This window comes from Aquarana catesbeiana, linkage group LG13, assembly GCF_042186555.1.
Source record: "Aquarana catesbeiana isolate 2022-GZ linkage group LG13, ASM4218655v1, whole genome shotgun sequence".
In the NCBI taxonomy this organism is placed as follows: Eukaryota; Metazoa; Chordata; class Amphibia; order Anura; family Ranidae; genus Aquarana; species Aquarana catesbeiana.
Window position 1 is genome coordinate 68,507,646 of NC_133336.1, and position 16,527 is coordinate 68,524,172.

General features: G+C 41.2%; 1 protein-coding gene across 1 annotated transcript in view; it reads left to right on the plus strand.

The window, feature by feature from the left end:
- The window catches only part of PELI2 (pellino E3 ubiquitin protein ligase family member 2), a 106,340-nt gene that overhangs the window by 54,696 nt on the left and 35,117 nt on the right, over positions 1 to 16,527 (plus strand). The window contains 1 exon segment of the mRNA XM_073610241.1: positions 9,583 to 9,712. Coding sequence (XP_073466342.1) covers positions 9,583 to 9,712 — 130 coding nt within the window.

Consider the following 16,527-nt stretch of genomic DNA (forward strand, 5'->3'; position numbering starts at 1 on the left):
CGTAAACTTGAAACACTGGTAGGAAGAGGGGCAGACTAGGTGGGCCCAAGCAGTTCGCGTTGTGCAGCAAAATTCTCGGTTTCTATGGAAACAAAGATTTGGATTAGAAACAAAGTCATGCCAGGACAAGCGTACCTACACGCTCCCTTTTTATTTATTTATTTTTTTAACATTTCACACGACATTGAATAACTCCATCAAAGTACACCTTATAGAATGGTGGACTTTTCAGAGGTTTGATTTTACATTTTCAATTAAACCCTCTCTTGTAACTTTTTTTTTTTTTTTTTGCTGTGCCCATGTCATCAATGACCATTTCACACATGTTAACACATTAAAAAAAAAAAAATGCATGTGAACTTACATGTCACATATACACCAATCTGCCATAACTTTATGACCACCTACGAATTATGAGTAAGCCCTTTTGCTACCAAAACAGCCCTGACTCATCGAGACATGGACTCCACGAGACCTCTAAAGGTATGCTGTGGTATCTGGCACCAAGCTGTTAGTGGCAGATTACTGCCTCTGCTAGCTTGCCTCCCTTCTATTCTAGGGCATCCTGGTGCCATTCCCATACCCCCCCCCGGTAAGTGATGCACATGTACCTGGCGATCGACATGATGGAAAAGAAAATTATTATTCATCAGACCAGGCCATCTTCCACCGTTGCTCTGTGATCCAGTACTGATGCTCATTGTAGGAGATTTTGGCTGTGGACAACTAAACTCCTTAGGCAACAAACTGCAATGTACTGTGTTCTAACACCTTTCTATCAGAACCAGCATGAACTTTTTCAGAAATCTGAGATACAGAAGCTCATCTATTGGATCAGACTACACGGGCCAGCCTTCACTCCCCACATGCATCAATGAGCCTTGGCTGCCTATGACCCTGTCCCTGGTTCACTAGTTTTCCTTCCTTGGATCACTTTTGGTTGGTCCTGACCACTGCAGACCAGGGAACATCCCACAAGAGCTTTGTAGTTGCTCTCACCCAGTTGCCTAGCCATTAGTTTGACTCTTGACACTGTTTCTTAAATCCTTATGCTTGCTCATTTTGTTTCTGCTTTCAAAACATCGACTTCAAGCACAACATGTTAACCTGCTGCTCAATATATCCCTTCACATGCCATTGTAATGAGATAATCTGTTATTCATTTTACCTGTCGGTGGTCATTGTTATGGCAGATCTATGTACGATCTATGTACGTAATCTGTGTTAGAACTCGTTAGGCAGGCCATAGACGGGGCAAATTTCTTTCCTGCAACCATTGGTTGCTGAGAAAGAAATTTGCATGATTCCCCCATCAACACAGACCTTGTTGATCTTGAAATCCCCTCCTGCCAAGCAATTGTCTTCACCCAGCGGGTGGCGGAGGTCACGGGCAGGAGAAGACTGTGATTATCGCTAGCGGCTATAGCAGCCACTTGCGATGATCCCAAGCGAATCTGGCAGGCTTGTTGTACCCAAGTTGATCGATCGTACCTGCCCATTTAATGGTTCGAATCTCAGCCAGGTCCTGCTCAACCAGCCGAGATTTGAACCGTGTATTGCCGGCCTTGACGTAAATGTATCTAAATGTTTTATTGTACAGATCATATAAAGTTTTCAGATGGATGGGTAAGCCCCCCCCCCCCCCCCAAAAAAATGTTTTTGAGATGATTATGTGCCAGAACCATATTGTTAGCTGCTGAAAAATCTGACTATATCAGCAGTTTCATTTGTGAGATCTATAGTGTTAATAGACCTTCTAATTCCATCACCTTATCCTATTAAGATTGTTAGCAATGGTCGACCACCATCAAATATCTCTGGATAGCTTAAAAAAAGAGAGAAAAAAGGTGCCGTTGTTATATAGGCTTATTGAATACAGGTGTGAGTCTGAAGAAGCTGTTGAGTGACATTTTACATACATCTTCATTGGTTGGTTTTATCAGATGTGGCTTGACAGAAATGGGTGTGCTTAGATGGATATGGTTTAAAGTAGAAAAGTGACCATAAATACCATTCTAATGAGAACATAAACATTGCTAATTCCCCTTTATCTTTTCCAAGACCACTTTTGTTTGAATAGGCATGTGTTGTCTTTGATCTCCATGACATGACCTGGATTGTAATGCAGTTTCTTTCTATGTTTTTCATCCAGTAGTTGCTCTCTTCATGTTCTTCTTTGTCTATTGAGTTACATATGATTTTCATTATTGAAATAGAAATTGGTTAATTTCTGTGCATTAAAGCTTTTCACTGATGCCTGATCTTACTCTACAGTACATGTGTCACATAATAAATGCCTTGTCAGTAAACTCACTAGCTGGGAGAATGGAGCACCAAGTGCTTTAGACCCACTAGAATCTTGAAATACTAAAAGCTGTGCCCCTGGAGCCCTCTTCTCGTATCTATATGAGCAGAACAAATTAATTGCTTTATGAAGAGTATTTATGTGTATTTTCCCACATGTCAGATAATCTTGAGTTTTCAGTAATTCTGTGATGTGGGTATGCATAATGTGAACCTGCGCCCTGTTTTTAAACTTTTAAAAAGTCCTACGCACAAGAAGTTTGGTTTTTACCTTGGCAGCAGAAAAGCTACTTCTGTGCCTCCTCTTCTTTCTTAAAAGCAAATAAAACCCCCTTGTTTTTGCATTAAAAAAAAAAAAAATACAGAACCTAAATGTACAGAAAAATGCTTTTCTGATATTTTAAGACAGTTATTCCATACATTCTTCTCAAATAACTGCATGTGTACACAAAGTATTTTTTGTTTTTTATAAATCAATCCAGAACATAAAGAATAACCTAATTCAAAAAACACAAAAGGGTAACTCCCCAATGAACTCGGAGTGGGCTACTACCTTTCATCGTATATTGTACAATACTTGCAGGTTTTATCAGAGTTCCTAGGTCAGGTCGAATGGAGGCATGCAGCATTCCAGGACCTACCATGTAGATTGATGGTGGCTTCACTTCTCTCTTATTCGAAAACACAGGCTGGAGAGACGTAACACAACCTATGATGGGCAGAAATCTGCCCACGCCATGATGTTGCCAAAAATAAAGATTTGATTTCAAATATATATTTGTACGCCAATTTAAAACAGTTTATTGAAATGTATTTTATACTATATATAATGTATTTTATATGTTATCTTTTAAAATGTGTTTATGTATGTGTGTATATATAAATCTCTATGTGTATATATATAGCTATCTTGCACTGCATAGTGCACATGCAAGTATCTATAAAATTGCTGATTAGGTAGATCATACTCAGTTTGTAGTTGAACAAATGATTTCAGTATGTTCCTAGAGTACAGTTGAAACAAACGTTATGCCCCTGACCTGCTAGATATAAAACCATTCTAATTTAGCCAACTCAACATAGTTGGGTTTGTACCATATTGGGGTACAACTGAGAAGCCCTGTGACCCCCAAAACAAGTTTTCAGGGTGGACCACAGCTTCTGCAGGAGAATCACTGATAACCACTGGGTAGGGCTAGTAGGAAATCCCATTTCCAGGATTATGGTTGACAGATCTGGACATGTGTGATGTGACTTGAGTCTAATTTTATTTGACTTCATGGTCAGGCCCTACCAGCTGCTATTTTATTGTCTTTTGAAACTTCCCCTGTAGCTTTTGGGCAGAACGATGGCTGTTTAGTGCAGCACTACGGGAATATAGCTTATGTCGTCAACTATCAGATTCAACACATAGTTTGCCCCAGTTATCAATAACTCATTTAGGTTAATTAAAGCGGAGTTCCAGGCTAAAATGAAAGTTATATCTGGAGCGCACCCCTGAGGCCCCCCCCCCCTAGTTTTTGGATATTGTGATTGATAACTGGGTCAAACTATGTGTTGAATCTGATAGTTGGCCACGTAGACCAAGGGTCTTCAAACTATGGCTTTCCAGTTGTTCAAGAACTACAATTCCCATCATGCCTAGTCATGTCTGTGAATGTCAGTTTTACAATGCCTCATGGGATGTGTAGTTCCGCAACAGCTGGAGGGCCGTAGTTTGAGGATTCCTGACATAAGCTATATGTATTTGTAGCTGCTGACTTTTTTTTTTTTTTTCTCTGCTTTAACATACTGTGTGCGTGCCTTTCACACTTGTATTATAAGCAGGAAGAATTTTGTTCTCCGACAGTAATATGGATCACCCTAAAGGTGTGTGTTTTTTTTTTTTTTTTTTTTTTTTTTTTTTTAATTAATTTGTGCTCACACAGCATTGCATAAAGGGATTGCAAACAGGAAAATGATGTAAGCAAGGACCTTGTCTGTTAATTAACATTGAATACATAATCTCCATAGAGCCAACTTGATATCTAGCATGTGCTTAAGCCACTTATCCTGAAACATGCTGAAAAGATTTTGGCTTCTGTTGCTTTGACAATCCAGAGAAGGATGTTAATTGCAGCGTTAGCAAAAAGTATTGCCAGGCGTTCCGGCTGGGTCTGTAATACGTAGGTATGCCAGGTTATTGAAATCACCAACATGAAATACATCCTCCTATAGTGGCATGTTGGGGCTTGTGATCTCCCAGCTATGGAAAAACTGTTGTCTTTACCACCTAGAAACAGCTGTACATAACACACACAGCACCTTCCACAGAACATCTGCAGTCTATATCCCTGTACTTATGTGATATTGATTAAAAAGATATAGAAAAAAAGTGCATTTATTTTTTTGAAAAATAAACTCTAAGAGCATTGCATCTGGAATTTATTGCATCAGAGGTTTAATGCACAGGCTCCTGCAGACTTTTCCTGTACTTTGGTGTTGGTACTCTGTATTGATGAGTACTTGACCAAAAGTATTGGTACTCATTTTAAAAAAAAAAAAAAAAGTGGTAACAGTGCCGGATGTGGCCCTTTGCTTGCCCTTGTCCGGCTCTTTGAGGCATTATTCCTCTTACTGGCACCAGTGATGAGACATCAATTTTTTTCACTGACACATGGATGGTACACTGTCTCTGCCACTAGTAGCAATGATGGGACATTATTCCTCCTAGTGATCACATTTTTTAAATGCCACTGACCACCAAACTTGTGGAATTGTGGACACCCCCATTGATGCTTGGGCATTTAATACTCCCATTGTCCACAGTCTGGCCCTTCTAGTGTCTGAAAGGCAGGAAGCTGGCTCTTAGTTAAGCAAGTTTAGAGACCCCTGGCTTATACCTTCATTCAGTCATACTTCTGTAGCAAGCTCCTCGCATAAACCAGGTTTTTTTTTTTAAGAAAACTTTATTATACACTTAACAAACATCTGAAGTGACCAGAGCAGGATGAAATGGGTCTTTCTGAATTGATTTAAAGGCCCTCCTTTTTCCAGGCATTGCTACCTGCTCAGTGGTGGGATTTCCTTGGATAAAGGTCTCAAGGACCAGAGAATGCAATGATTTGCTGGTCATTTGCACTTGAATATCTGCTGACAATTAGTTACATACAGAACAAAGTATTAAATGCTTTATCTGAGTTAGGAAAGCATATTATTAGACACAAACATCTGATCTGTCATCTTGCTGGAGAAACACATTTTTGCTTTCTAGTGCTATTTTTACACTTTTAAATTTTAACTTTTTTTTTCTATTGATTTCAGAAAGCTGGTTCAATGTGTTTTGCACATAGACTTTAGGAGCTGGTTCTTGCAATTCGGAGTGCTATTATGATTTTAGGGCTGGGCGTCTCGAAATTCACCCCACCAAAGACGCACTTTTTTTTCTTTTCTGACCAAAAATGCAGAAAGCAGGATTTTTAACACCACAGCGGAAGTGCAATGGACCAGTGTGAGGACATGCATAGAACTTTTAGAGATACGTTTTTTTTCTTGAGCTTTTCTTGTGCTAAAGGTGCCAACAATACATTTTATATTCATTTAAATTCATGATATTAATTAAAAAGTCAAATATAATCCAATTTATATATACAAATTATATATATATGTGTGTGTATATATATATAATATATTTTTTTAAAACTGTCCTTTTTGGTTTTCAGCCACGTGCATCCTGCATTTTTGGTTTCGACACCTAAATTTTCATTCGGTGCACCTCTAGTTTTTAATGCTTCAGTGGTGTTTTGCTGATGCGTTGGCAATGCAATGCTTGTGTGTGTGTCATACCTGCAATACCTCCAAAACAAAGCGAAGCTGAATTAAAGCCTCTCAAAAGCTGCAGGTGCTTCAAGCGAGCACTGTCAGATTTTAAGACCCCTTTCACACTGGGGCCGCTCCTCTCGTTTTAGCGGTGCACTTGGGCTTTCACACTGGGGTGGCATGGGAGGCGCTATTTTTAACGCAAAAATGCATGAAAAACGCCTTCAATGTGAAAGGGGCCTTATGGAGGCTCTGAAGACGCTTTGAAGCACCACTAAAGCGACATGGAGTATATATATATATTTTTTTTAAGCAAATGCAAGGTGAGAACAGGACTGTAAGCTAACCATTTTATTTAGTGACATTTGCTTTGACTGGCGTTTTTAAAGAGGAGGTCCAGCCCCCCCCCCACCGAAAAATTAAGTCAGCAGCTACAAACACTTGCCTGTCCAGGGATCCCGAGGTGTTGGTACTCCAGCTGATTTTCCGATCGACTCTCGGGTTCTGCCGCCGCCTTTCACTGCACATGCACAAAGCGCCGCAGCGAGGTCTCCCGGAAGTCTACCCCCCCCACACCGAAAGTTGCCAAATGTGCCACCGGAGGGGGTCGGGGGCTGGATGCAATCAAGCGGAGCTTCCACTTTTGAGTGGATGGATCTCCGCTTTTAGGAGCGCTATAATTAAGCGTGTCCAATGCCATATTTTGAAGCAAGTGTAAATGAGCCCTAAGCATAAAATTACACAGGATTCCTCCATCCACATTGAATGCGTAGTTGGGGTAATCTGGCAAACTAACCCATCTATGGGCAGCTTCAGGCATTAACACATTTAACAGGCTGCCAGCAGCAGGGCTAGACACCAACCACACTTAAATGGCAGGATTTCATGCATGGAGGCTGAACGCCCAGTGTGCATGAGGCCTTATACAGGCCTTCTTTGTTGCTGCTGTCACTGGTGGTCAGATCAGTGGTCTTGGAGATCTTACCTACCCAAGTGTGAATGAAAGGTAGGGAACTCAGTTGGCAAGCATGCGCTAAAAATGGAAATGTCCGTTTTGGAAGGGATTACTCTTTAAGGAAGTCTGTCAGTAAAAATAGGGTGAGAACAGAGCCCTTCTCTCATCAGGCACCATGAATGACTTTGGTCTTTTGTAGAACATCAGGGAGTGGCTTGGCGCTGGTATATTTGTGGGTAAACGGGTAAAGGTTAATTGGTTTCCTCTATATTGCAGCTGTTCATTTGAATGCAGTTTGTAAGGAAGTCTTCTCAGCGACATGCTCATGTGCTGCCTTTTTGTGTGTGATCAGCCTAAAGATGTGACTCAAGGATGAAGCATTCACAATATCAATGACTTCCTTTGTACTTGTGCTTCAGGTCTTCCTTTGTCAGAACACGCTTTGTTTTATTGTAGCGGTTAGACTGTGTGTGGCAGAGGAATTCCCAAAATGTGTGTTTAGACTAAATTCTTCCACGTTGGAAGTAGAAATCCGTTGACAATTCTTCTCATCTTTTTTTCCATCTATGTCATGGATCATTAGCTGTAAAGCACCGCACTGCTATGCATTGTGTCTTTACTCTTTAAATTAAACAAGTTTTATCAGCTCTCATCTGAAGAACAGATATGGGAGCTTGTTCTGCTGTCCTGATATTCTTCATGGAGAACTGGCATCTGGTACCCAGTGCCACAGGAATGTTTGGGGAATTGGGGGGTGAACAGAGAATGGACAGAACATTTTGCATGGTAGGCACGGATTTGTGATTTTACTGGGCACCTTGGCTGTCTGGTTATGGGGAGTTTTCCAGCTCTTATGTGTCATCACCACCATTGAAATAAAAAGGGTTTTGAGATGGGTTAGAAATTTTACAGTTGATAGCCAGTTGCTCTCCCAATATAGAGAAATGAGAAAGCTATGGGATATGAAAAGTATGGCATGCCTGATTGAAAAAGCCATTTTTTTCCTTTTGTCTACCAATTGTAGTTTCCCTTAGGCCTCATGTACACTGGACGCTTTGGACATCTCTCTTGGACGCCTTTCAGCAAAAAAAAAAAAAGCTTGACACTTGTAAACGTCTGTAGCGCATTTAGGTGTGTCAAGTACTGTGGCGTTTAATTCATTTTATTGGCCAAAATTAAAAATTTATTCTGACCATTAAAAAAAATTGAGCGCAAGTGGTAAACATGCCTTGCGTTTTCTTCTGACAAAATACTGCTGCTTCTATACTCGCTGGCTGTGGGGTTTTTTCTTTCTCTTCTCCTGCCTCTAAACGCCTACATGCACATGGACACATGGGCCAATAGGTGCGATACCCACAATAGTGTGAAACAGGGACGGGTCAAGGGGTGGGCAGGAGGGGTGGTTGCCCTGGAAGCAGTGTGGGTTTGGAGGGATTTTGCTAGAATGAGTAATTTGAGGGGGGAATTTGAAAATTTTGAAAATTGAAATTGAGATGGGGGGTGTATTTATGCTAATGGTGATGATTGGAGTATTTGTGCTAGGAGGGGAAGTTTGGGGGGGGTTAGTGCTAGCAGATGGGATTGGGGGTGATTTTGGAGGGGGGAGTTTTATGCTCAGAGGGAAAATCTGAAGGGGGGGTCTGGGGAGGGAGAGAATTTGAGCTGGAAGGGGTAATTTGTACTAGAAGAGGGGGAATTTTTGTTTGGGGAGAATTATGGCTTGCAAAGGGAAATTGTAAGTGTGAAGATTGGAGGGGAAGGAGGTTTTTTTTTTTTTTTTTTTTTTTGCTGACCCACAGAGCTTTTTTTCAGCTGGAACACGGGGGAATGCAGTTCTGGCATCTCTAGAACTGAATGGGTGTGTTGGCGGGTCTTCCCTAGAACTGAATGGGTGTGTTGGCGGGCCTTGTTGCTGGGGGATCTGTTCCTGGGGGTGGTTCTTATGTTGCAGGGTCAATTGTTACTGAGAGGGATCTACTGTTGAGGGAGGAGTCTAATGTTGCTGGCTGCTAGAGGATCTATTGATGCTGGCTGTTGTCGCTGGGGTGCCATTGTTGCTCTGTCTATTTTTACTTGTTAACAAATTCCATACAGAATACTCAGCACCACAAAATGATACTTGGTTCTGTATTCTCTAAAAGGGATGGTGCTGGGAGGTGGGTAAGGGATGGAACCAAGAAATGTTGCTCAGAGATGGGTAGGGGACGGAGTTAAAAGCTGACTCGGAAGGGAGGAGTTCCTGCACCTATTCTCTAAGGAAAAAAAGCCCTTCACATAATGATCAAACATTTTTTTTGATGCACCGTTTGGCATCTTTGCCTTGGCACTAGATGACCTTGTCCCGGCACTAAGCAGGCCTTCTAGTGTACAGTATCCTTGTGCAAGAGAGCTTTTCAACATTTTCTTGCATGATTTGTAGAAAAATCTGAAAGTACGTACCTACTACACATGTATGAAAATGAGTGCTGTACACATAAACAAATAATATTCTAAAGTATTCTCGTTTTCTGTATTCTCTTTTATAGGTACAATGGCTGCCTTCCTAATGGAGACAGAGGGAGAAGGAAAAGCAGATTTGCACTCTATAAGCGGCCTAAATCAAATGGAGTCAGAGCCAGCTCAGTCCACGTGGTTTCAACTCCCCAGGCTACTAAGGTAAGAGACTGTATAAGTAATGAATAAAAGATCTGATGTCGTTGTTGAAACTGTGTAAATCTAGAATTCAGTTCATCTCCACTGGATTACTCAAAATTAAATCCCTAACCAGCTGTATTCCTAACATTGGTTGGGTTGATTGCAGGGTGGATAAAAATCCATGATTTAAAAAAAAAATCAATCAGATTTTATTTATTTTTTTTTTTATTTTAAATCAGATTTATTTGATTCTCTTCTATTCTTCAATATTTACATTTTTGGTAAACTCATTCAATGAATCAAAGCCCTGCAAGCTGAGATAACATGCACTGCACTGATGCATTCACACAATTTCACAGTAACCATGAGATAAAACAAAGTTCAGGAATCTTCTTTTTATCCCATTGTTTTGCAAATCTACATACACTACAAACTAGGGCTGCAACTATTATTTTCATAATCGATTAGTTGGCTGATTATTGTTTTAATTAATCGGATAATAACCCTAACAAAAGTGTGGTGTATAATTTATTTAATATGTAAAGTTTTAAAATAAAAGGCAATTGTATTCTTGAATATCTATATGCAGTGCTAAATATAAATAACCAACTTTTATGGTTAGGGAGCAAAATCTCTAATCCACTCTGAGAAGATATACCGTATTTACTATTAGAGGGTGAATCTGGTAAATATCAGACTCCGAGATCAAATTTTTTTATTTAACTTTTTTTTCTTTAAATAAAAAAAAAAAAATAAAGACCGTTTTGCAGATTTTCAGACTCTAATATATTATGTATGACAGACTCCCTTGTCATAGGCAGGTGGCTTGATAAACGCTCCCTGCGCCTGCTGTCACTTATGCTGGCCATACAAAAACCATGTCTTCCTTCAAAAAAAAAAGGGGACACCCCTTGAAACACATCAGCTTTCTTTAGACTCTACATCCCATAACTGTTACTGGCCAGCGGATCTTGCTGGAATGAAGCAATGGTGGATTTATACAATCTGCTTGATTTTATCACTCGTTTGTGAGTATGTTTCTAACTTTTTGCAATAATAAAGTGTTGCAAAGGTAATGCGCTAGGCTGGTGCGCCCTCTGTTTTTTTTTTTTTTTTTTTTTTTGTTTCTTTTTGGGTTTCCCCTGACCTGTGGAGAGTGGCAGCACAGCTGATGTGGTGGCTTGACTAGCGAAGACTCATGATTTTGACCAGCCACACAGTTATTTCTTAAAGGGGTTGTAAAGGCAATTTAAAAAAAACAAACATGTCATACTTGCCTCCACTGTGCAGGTCGTTTTGCACAGAGTGGCCCGAACCTGGTCTTCTGGGGTCCCTCGGTGGCTGTCTCAGCTCCTCCCCGCAAGAACTAACAACCTTCACGAGAGCTCTCTCGCATGGTGGTTAGTTCTTGCGGGCGCGCTCCCGTGATGCAGCCGGCGGCCATAGCCGCTCACTGTATCAATCGGCCCTGGCGCGCCACGTCATTGGATTGGATTGACAGCAGCTGCTTTCAATCCATCCACTCTAGCCAATCAACAGCCAGGCTGAGCGGTGAAGAGGACATAGGGGTCGAGCGTAGCAGGTCAGCGGGCTCAGGTAAGTAAAAGGGGGGGCTGGGGTGGTATTGTTGGATGTTTTTTCACCTTAATGCATAGGATGCATTAAGGTGAAAAAAAGCGAGCCTTTACAACCCCTTTTAAGCGCAGGAGCATTAGTTTTTCTTTTATAGTATAGAGTGCCCCTATAGCAAAGTAAAAAAAAAAACTTCTGCCTTTAGAACCACTCACTTCCTGCCCAGGACTACATGTCCCATAAGCATTGCTCCTCACACATTCACAAGTTTTCAGGCACTTACCTGTATGGAGGGTGTACTGAGCTGTTTGTATGCTGCACTGTATTTCCTGATATGTAAACAAATAATGCATTCTGCATGCAGGCCAATTAATCGATTCTGAAAATAGTTGACGGCCCTACTACAAGCGGTATGATTGAATCGGTTCTGATATCGCTGTTTTACTAACCCGAAAGCTTGTTATTCTAAATAGGAAACCTTCATTTTTTTTACTAGTAATGGTGGCGATCAGCGATTTTTATCGTGACTGCGACATTATGGCGGACATGTCGGACAATTTTGATACATTTTTGGGACCATTGGCATTAATACAGCGATAAGGGTGATTAAAATTGCATTGATTTACTGTAAAAATGTCACTGGCAGTGAAGGGATTAAAACTAGGGGGGCAGTGAAAGGGTTAATGTGTGTTCTAACTGAAGGGGGGATGGGGCTGTGCAGGGAAGCTAACAGATCGCTGTTCATACTCTGTATCGCAATAAGCGTATATTGATTGGTTTGCGCAAAAGTTATAGCGTCTACAAAATAGGGAATAGTTTTATGGCATTAAATGATATGGTATGAACAGGCGATCTGTCAGTTCTCCCCTCAGAGAACCAGAAACTGTGTGTTTACACACACAGCTTCCGGTTCTCTGTGTGCCCGTGTGTGTAATCGAGACCGCCGGGCACTCGCATCGGCTCGATAGCGAGCAGGGGGCACAGGCGCCTCCGGCGGCGCTCAAGCGCCCCCTAGTGGCCGTTTGTTACCGATGTTACATAACGGCAAATCGCGCAGCCCTAGCCATGTTGCCGCAGTACAACTGCGGCAGCTGGTCGGCAAGCGGTTAAAGAGCACCTTTCATTTCAGATCCATCATGGCAGCGCCTCTTAGAGGGCTGCTGCCGCCACGTCCCTCACCTTGTGTCACTGCCGCATCATCAGTCATCCCATTAAAGTGAAAGACTGTCGGTGAATCAGCAGCGGGTCAGAGGAGGAGCCGCTGTGGGACAGATGACAGTTTCTCTTGAAAAATTCTGATTTAAATCAAGCCTTTTTACTAGTGCTTTAAATCAAATCCACCCTGGTTGATTGTAGACTTTTTTGCTGCCACAACTGATTGAAGGTGCTGGTAACTGAGAAGAGCAGGAGCTGCAGCGCTAGGATTGGTTAGATTGTTGTGGGTCTTTTGTGGCCATCCTTGGGGGGACAAAAGACTCTCTGTATCTTAACTGCTTGACACCCAGCGATGTACTGGTACATTGCTGGACTTTGGTTATAGAGCTGCTGTATATGCGAGCTGCAGGTATCATTCCAGTTTTTTTTTTTTTTTTTTTTTTTTTTTTTCAGCCAGTGGTCAGCTTTCTTGTAAAAGTAATCCTAGCAGCTAATTAGCCGATCAATTACTTTTGCAAGCAATGGGAGGGCATGTCACCCCAAACTCGCCCCCCCATACCCCCCCCCCCCCCGTGAATCTCTCTGTCTTTCCAGTCCAGAAACGCAGAACGTGCAGATGCCGGCTCACCGGTCTAGCGTCTAACAATACAGAAGTGATGAGCATTTCATTTCAGTTTGAAAAAAGCATTGGATCCTACCGATCTTGGTATGATCCAAAGCTTTTAAGGGCAGAAGAGATCTGGGGTCTAATAGATCCAAGGTCTCTCAGTAAAGAGTACCTGTTGCTGTCTATTGTTATCACACATTTATATTCCCTGTAATAGCAATAAAGGGACAGTGTAAAAATAAAAAAACAAGAAAATTAAAATTTGAAAGCGCTCCTGTCCTTGCATGCAAAGGTGAACGCACGTGTTGGTCCTGCATGCGTGCAAACCGTAATCGCACAACACGTGAGGTATTGCTGCAGACATCGGATTGAGGGCAGTAATTCTAGCAGCAGCCCACCTGTGTAAAGTAGTAACCAGTAAAGGCTTTTAAAGCATCGTCTATGGATAATAACATTTACGTAGTTTGTCGATGTTGCGTGGGTGTGCACAGTTGTAAAACGTGACATGTTTGGTATCTATTTACTTGCCGTAACATCGGCTTTTATATTTTACCAAGCAATTGGATATTGTGGGGTTTTTTTTGCACAGGTTGAACTTGATGGACTTGTGTCTTTTTTCAACCTCTCCTACTATGTAACTATATGTAAAGTTTATTTTTTTAAATTGCATTCGAAAGACCACAGTGCAAATACCCTGTGACATAAAAAATTGCAATACCCTCCATTTTATTCTCTAGGGCTTCTGCTTTAAATATATAATGTTGGGGTTCTAAGTAATTTTCTAGCAAACAAAAACGGGGGGGGGGGGGGGATTTACTAAAACGAGAGTGCAAAATCTGGTGCAGCTCTGCAGAGAAACCAATCTGCTTCCAGGTTTAAGCCCACATTCACATGGGATGATTTGACATTCGATTTAACACGCGGCGGCGTAGGATTGCTTGTACCTTGTATTGATGGGCTCACATGTTGTGGCTGTAATTTGTAGTGTCTTTGCTCATCGATTTTCCTATGTCCATATATTTTGTGTGTGTGTATGTATATATATATATATATGTGTGTGTGTGTGTGTGTGTGTGTGTGTATGTGTATGTATATGTGTGTGTATATATATATATGTATATGTATGTATGTGTGTATGTATATGTATATATATATATATATATATATATATATATATATATATATATATATATATATATATATATATATATATATATATATATATATATATATATATATATATATATATATATATATTCATATTCTCCTATCTTTATATATAATTTTCACAGTAAGTATCAGATCTCACACTACAGGCATAGGTCATGAGCGGCGCTCATAGGGGCCACTGATGGGCTGCACTGATTATCGGTGTAAATGTGCCTGTCGGGATTGCCGGTTACCGTATGAGTAAAGTACTGCCGATAATTGGCAAGTCTGTTTACAATGTGATTGGACACAGCTGATCACATGGTAAAGAGCTGCTGTGGTTGGCTTTTTACCTCGATTTGTCAGCTGTGTCCAAAGGACACAGCGATCACAGAGCATACCCAATGCGTTTGCAGGGGGGTGGGGTTTTGGAGGATGTCAATAGATGCCCTACCAGAACTGGCCAACCGCATGTCCAGGGCGTTGGGCCTAAAAGTATGACTTGTCTGGGAATGGGCGGACAAAGCCCAGATGCCAGGGTGCACTTTCTAGTCTCCACGGCGACCTGGGATTTGTCAAGCCCTGCCCCGCTGCAAATACTTAATGTTCCTTTGCACCATTGTGTGTTTTTTTTTTTTTTTTTTTGTCTTCAGGAGAAATACAAGGTATATTTTGGTTTGAGGAGCATGTAACTTCCAAATGACAGCTCTGATAATTGGTGTTTGCCTGCTAAAAGGAAAGTGAGTACACAGCTCTGGGAGGACCAGTTAAGCAAGCTTTTTGCTTTACATTACTTTAGTTTACCTAGACAAAGCAAAGGTTCACTTTTAAAGTGAGATTTGTCAGCTCCCAAGCATGTAAACACACTCGTAGCTCCATCAGCCATTTCCAGTACACTTCTTTATCCAAAACATACAGTGTAATCAAACTAAACAACACTGCTACTGATAAACAAGCTTTAACTTTTTGTCAAAACTCAACCCTCATCTCAATCTTCATCTCTAACCACATTCCATGCTGCTGATGTATGCAGAGAGTAGTGACATGTGACTGCCACGGGAAGGGCACAGTGCCTTTTGACAGCCTGGCTTCACCATATATTTATATTTTTTGTTATTTTCATTTTGCCTAATATGCACTGAGGATTTGTTTACCAGCTGAATATATTATATTTTGCAGCTTTTTCAAACATTTGATAGAGGAAAGGGTTATTTTTTAAAAGTGGATGCTGCCCTTGACCTACCAGCTGACCCCTCAATCTAGGGATTGAGGAGTAAGGTAATTCTTACCTTCTACCTCCTCTTTGCGGGCTCCGGTACTTGCCTTCCTCAGCTGTTGTGGGTAGGCCTTTGCCATCTCCACAAACAATGCAGGGTTGATTGTTTTTCATTGTACTTGATGATGTTGGCATGTGACTGCTATCTGGAGTGTTTTTAGAAAAGCGGTTTTGGGGGACCAGTTGCCCAGCATGGAGGGCATTGCACCTTTTCTTCTACCTAGACTTATGGAGCATTTTTCTCCTGCTATGTGGGAATGGGGGATCTATGTATCTGGACACTTGGCTATAAGAAAGCTTCCAGAGCATCCTGAAACCCAGGTCTCTGAATTTTACAAATACTGACTGATTCAATGCAAGCTTAGCAGGGCTCCCTCCTGTACCCCATTGCTGACTCATAAGTTTGATAAGCATCAGTACTGAACGATAGTGAGACACTGGAGAAGGCATAAACCTATCTTTTAGATCTGAAGTCACTATAATTTGCCTAATTGAGCACCTTGAGATTTGAGGTTTTTGGTGCCTTTTTGAAAGTTGGTTAGAGGCAGCAGGGGGGCATCTGAGAGGATGCCCATTCTCAACTTTCCTGTGGAAGATCTACTCCCCCTTCTTTCCTCCATTCACCTTGGATTTTTGTATGCTGGGTGAAGCGTTGGTATTTACTCTATATGCCCCGTGAATAGTCCTCTTTTTTCTGGATCCCTAGTAGTTTGGCTCTTGTATATTCCCTGCAAACACATGTGGGGGATACCTGCCATCTGGTTGTCCTGGTGTCCCAAATCCTCTGCCTGGTGGGGTTGTATATAACTTGATGGGGTTATTCCCAGTGCAAACTAATTTTATTGTGATACTGGATAGAGGCTGGCCTCTCTAATCTAATCTAATTCTACTCCACTCTGAAATTTCTGTATTAGCAGTAGAAATGGAGAACATTTGACGATAGAATGGAAGCTGACTATGCAGTTTCTCTGTATATGTAGCATCGCTGAATACCTAATAATGTACACCAAGAAGTATGCACAGTGCAAATAATAATAACATATACAGGTACATGTCTGTGAAACCAACCCATATAAT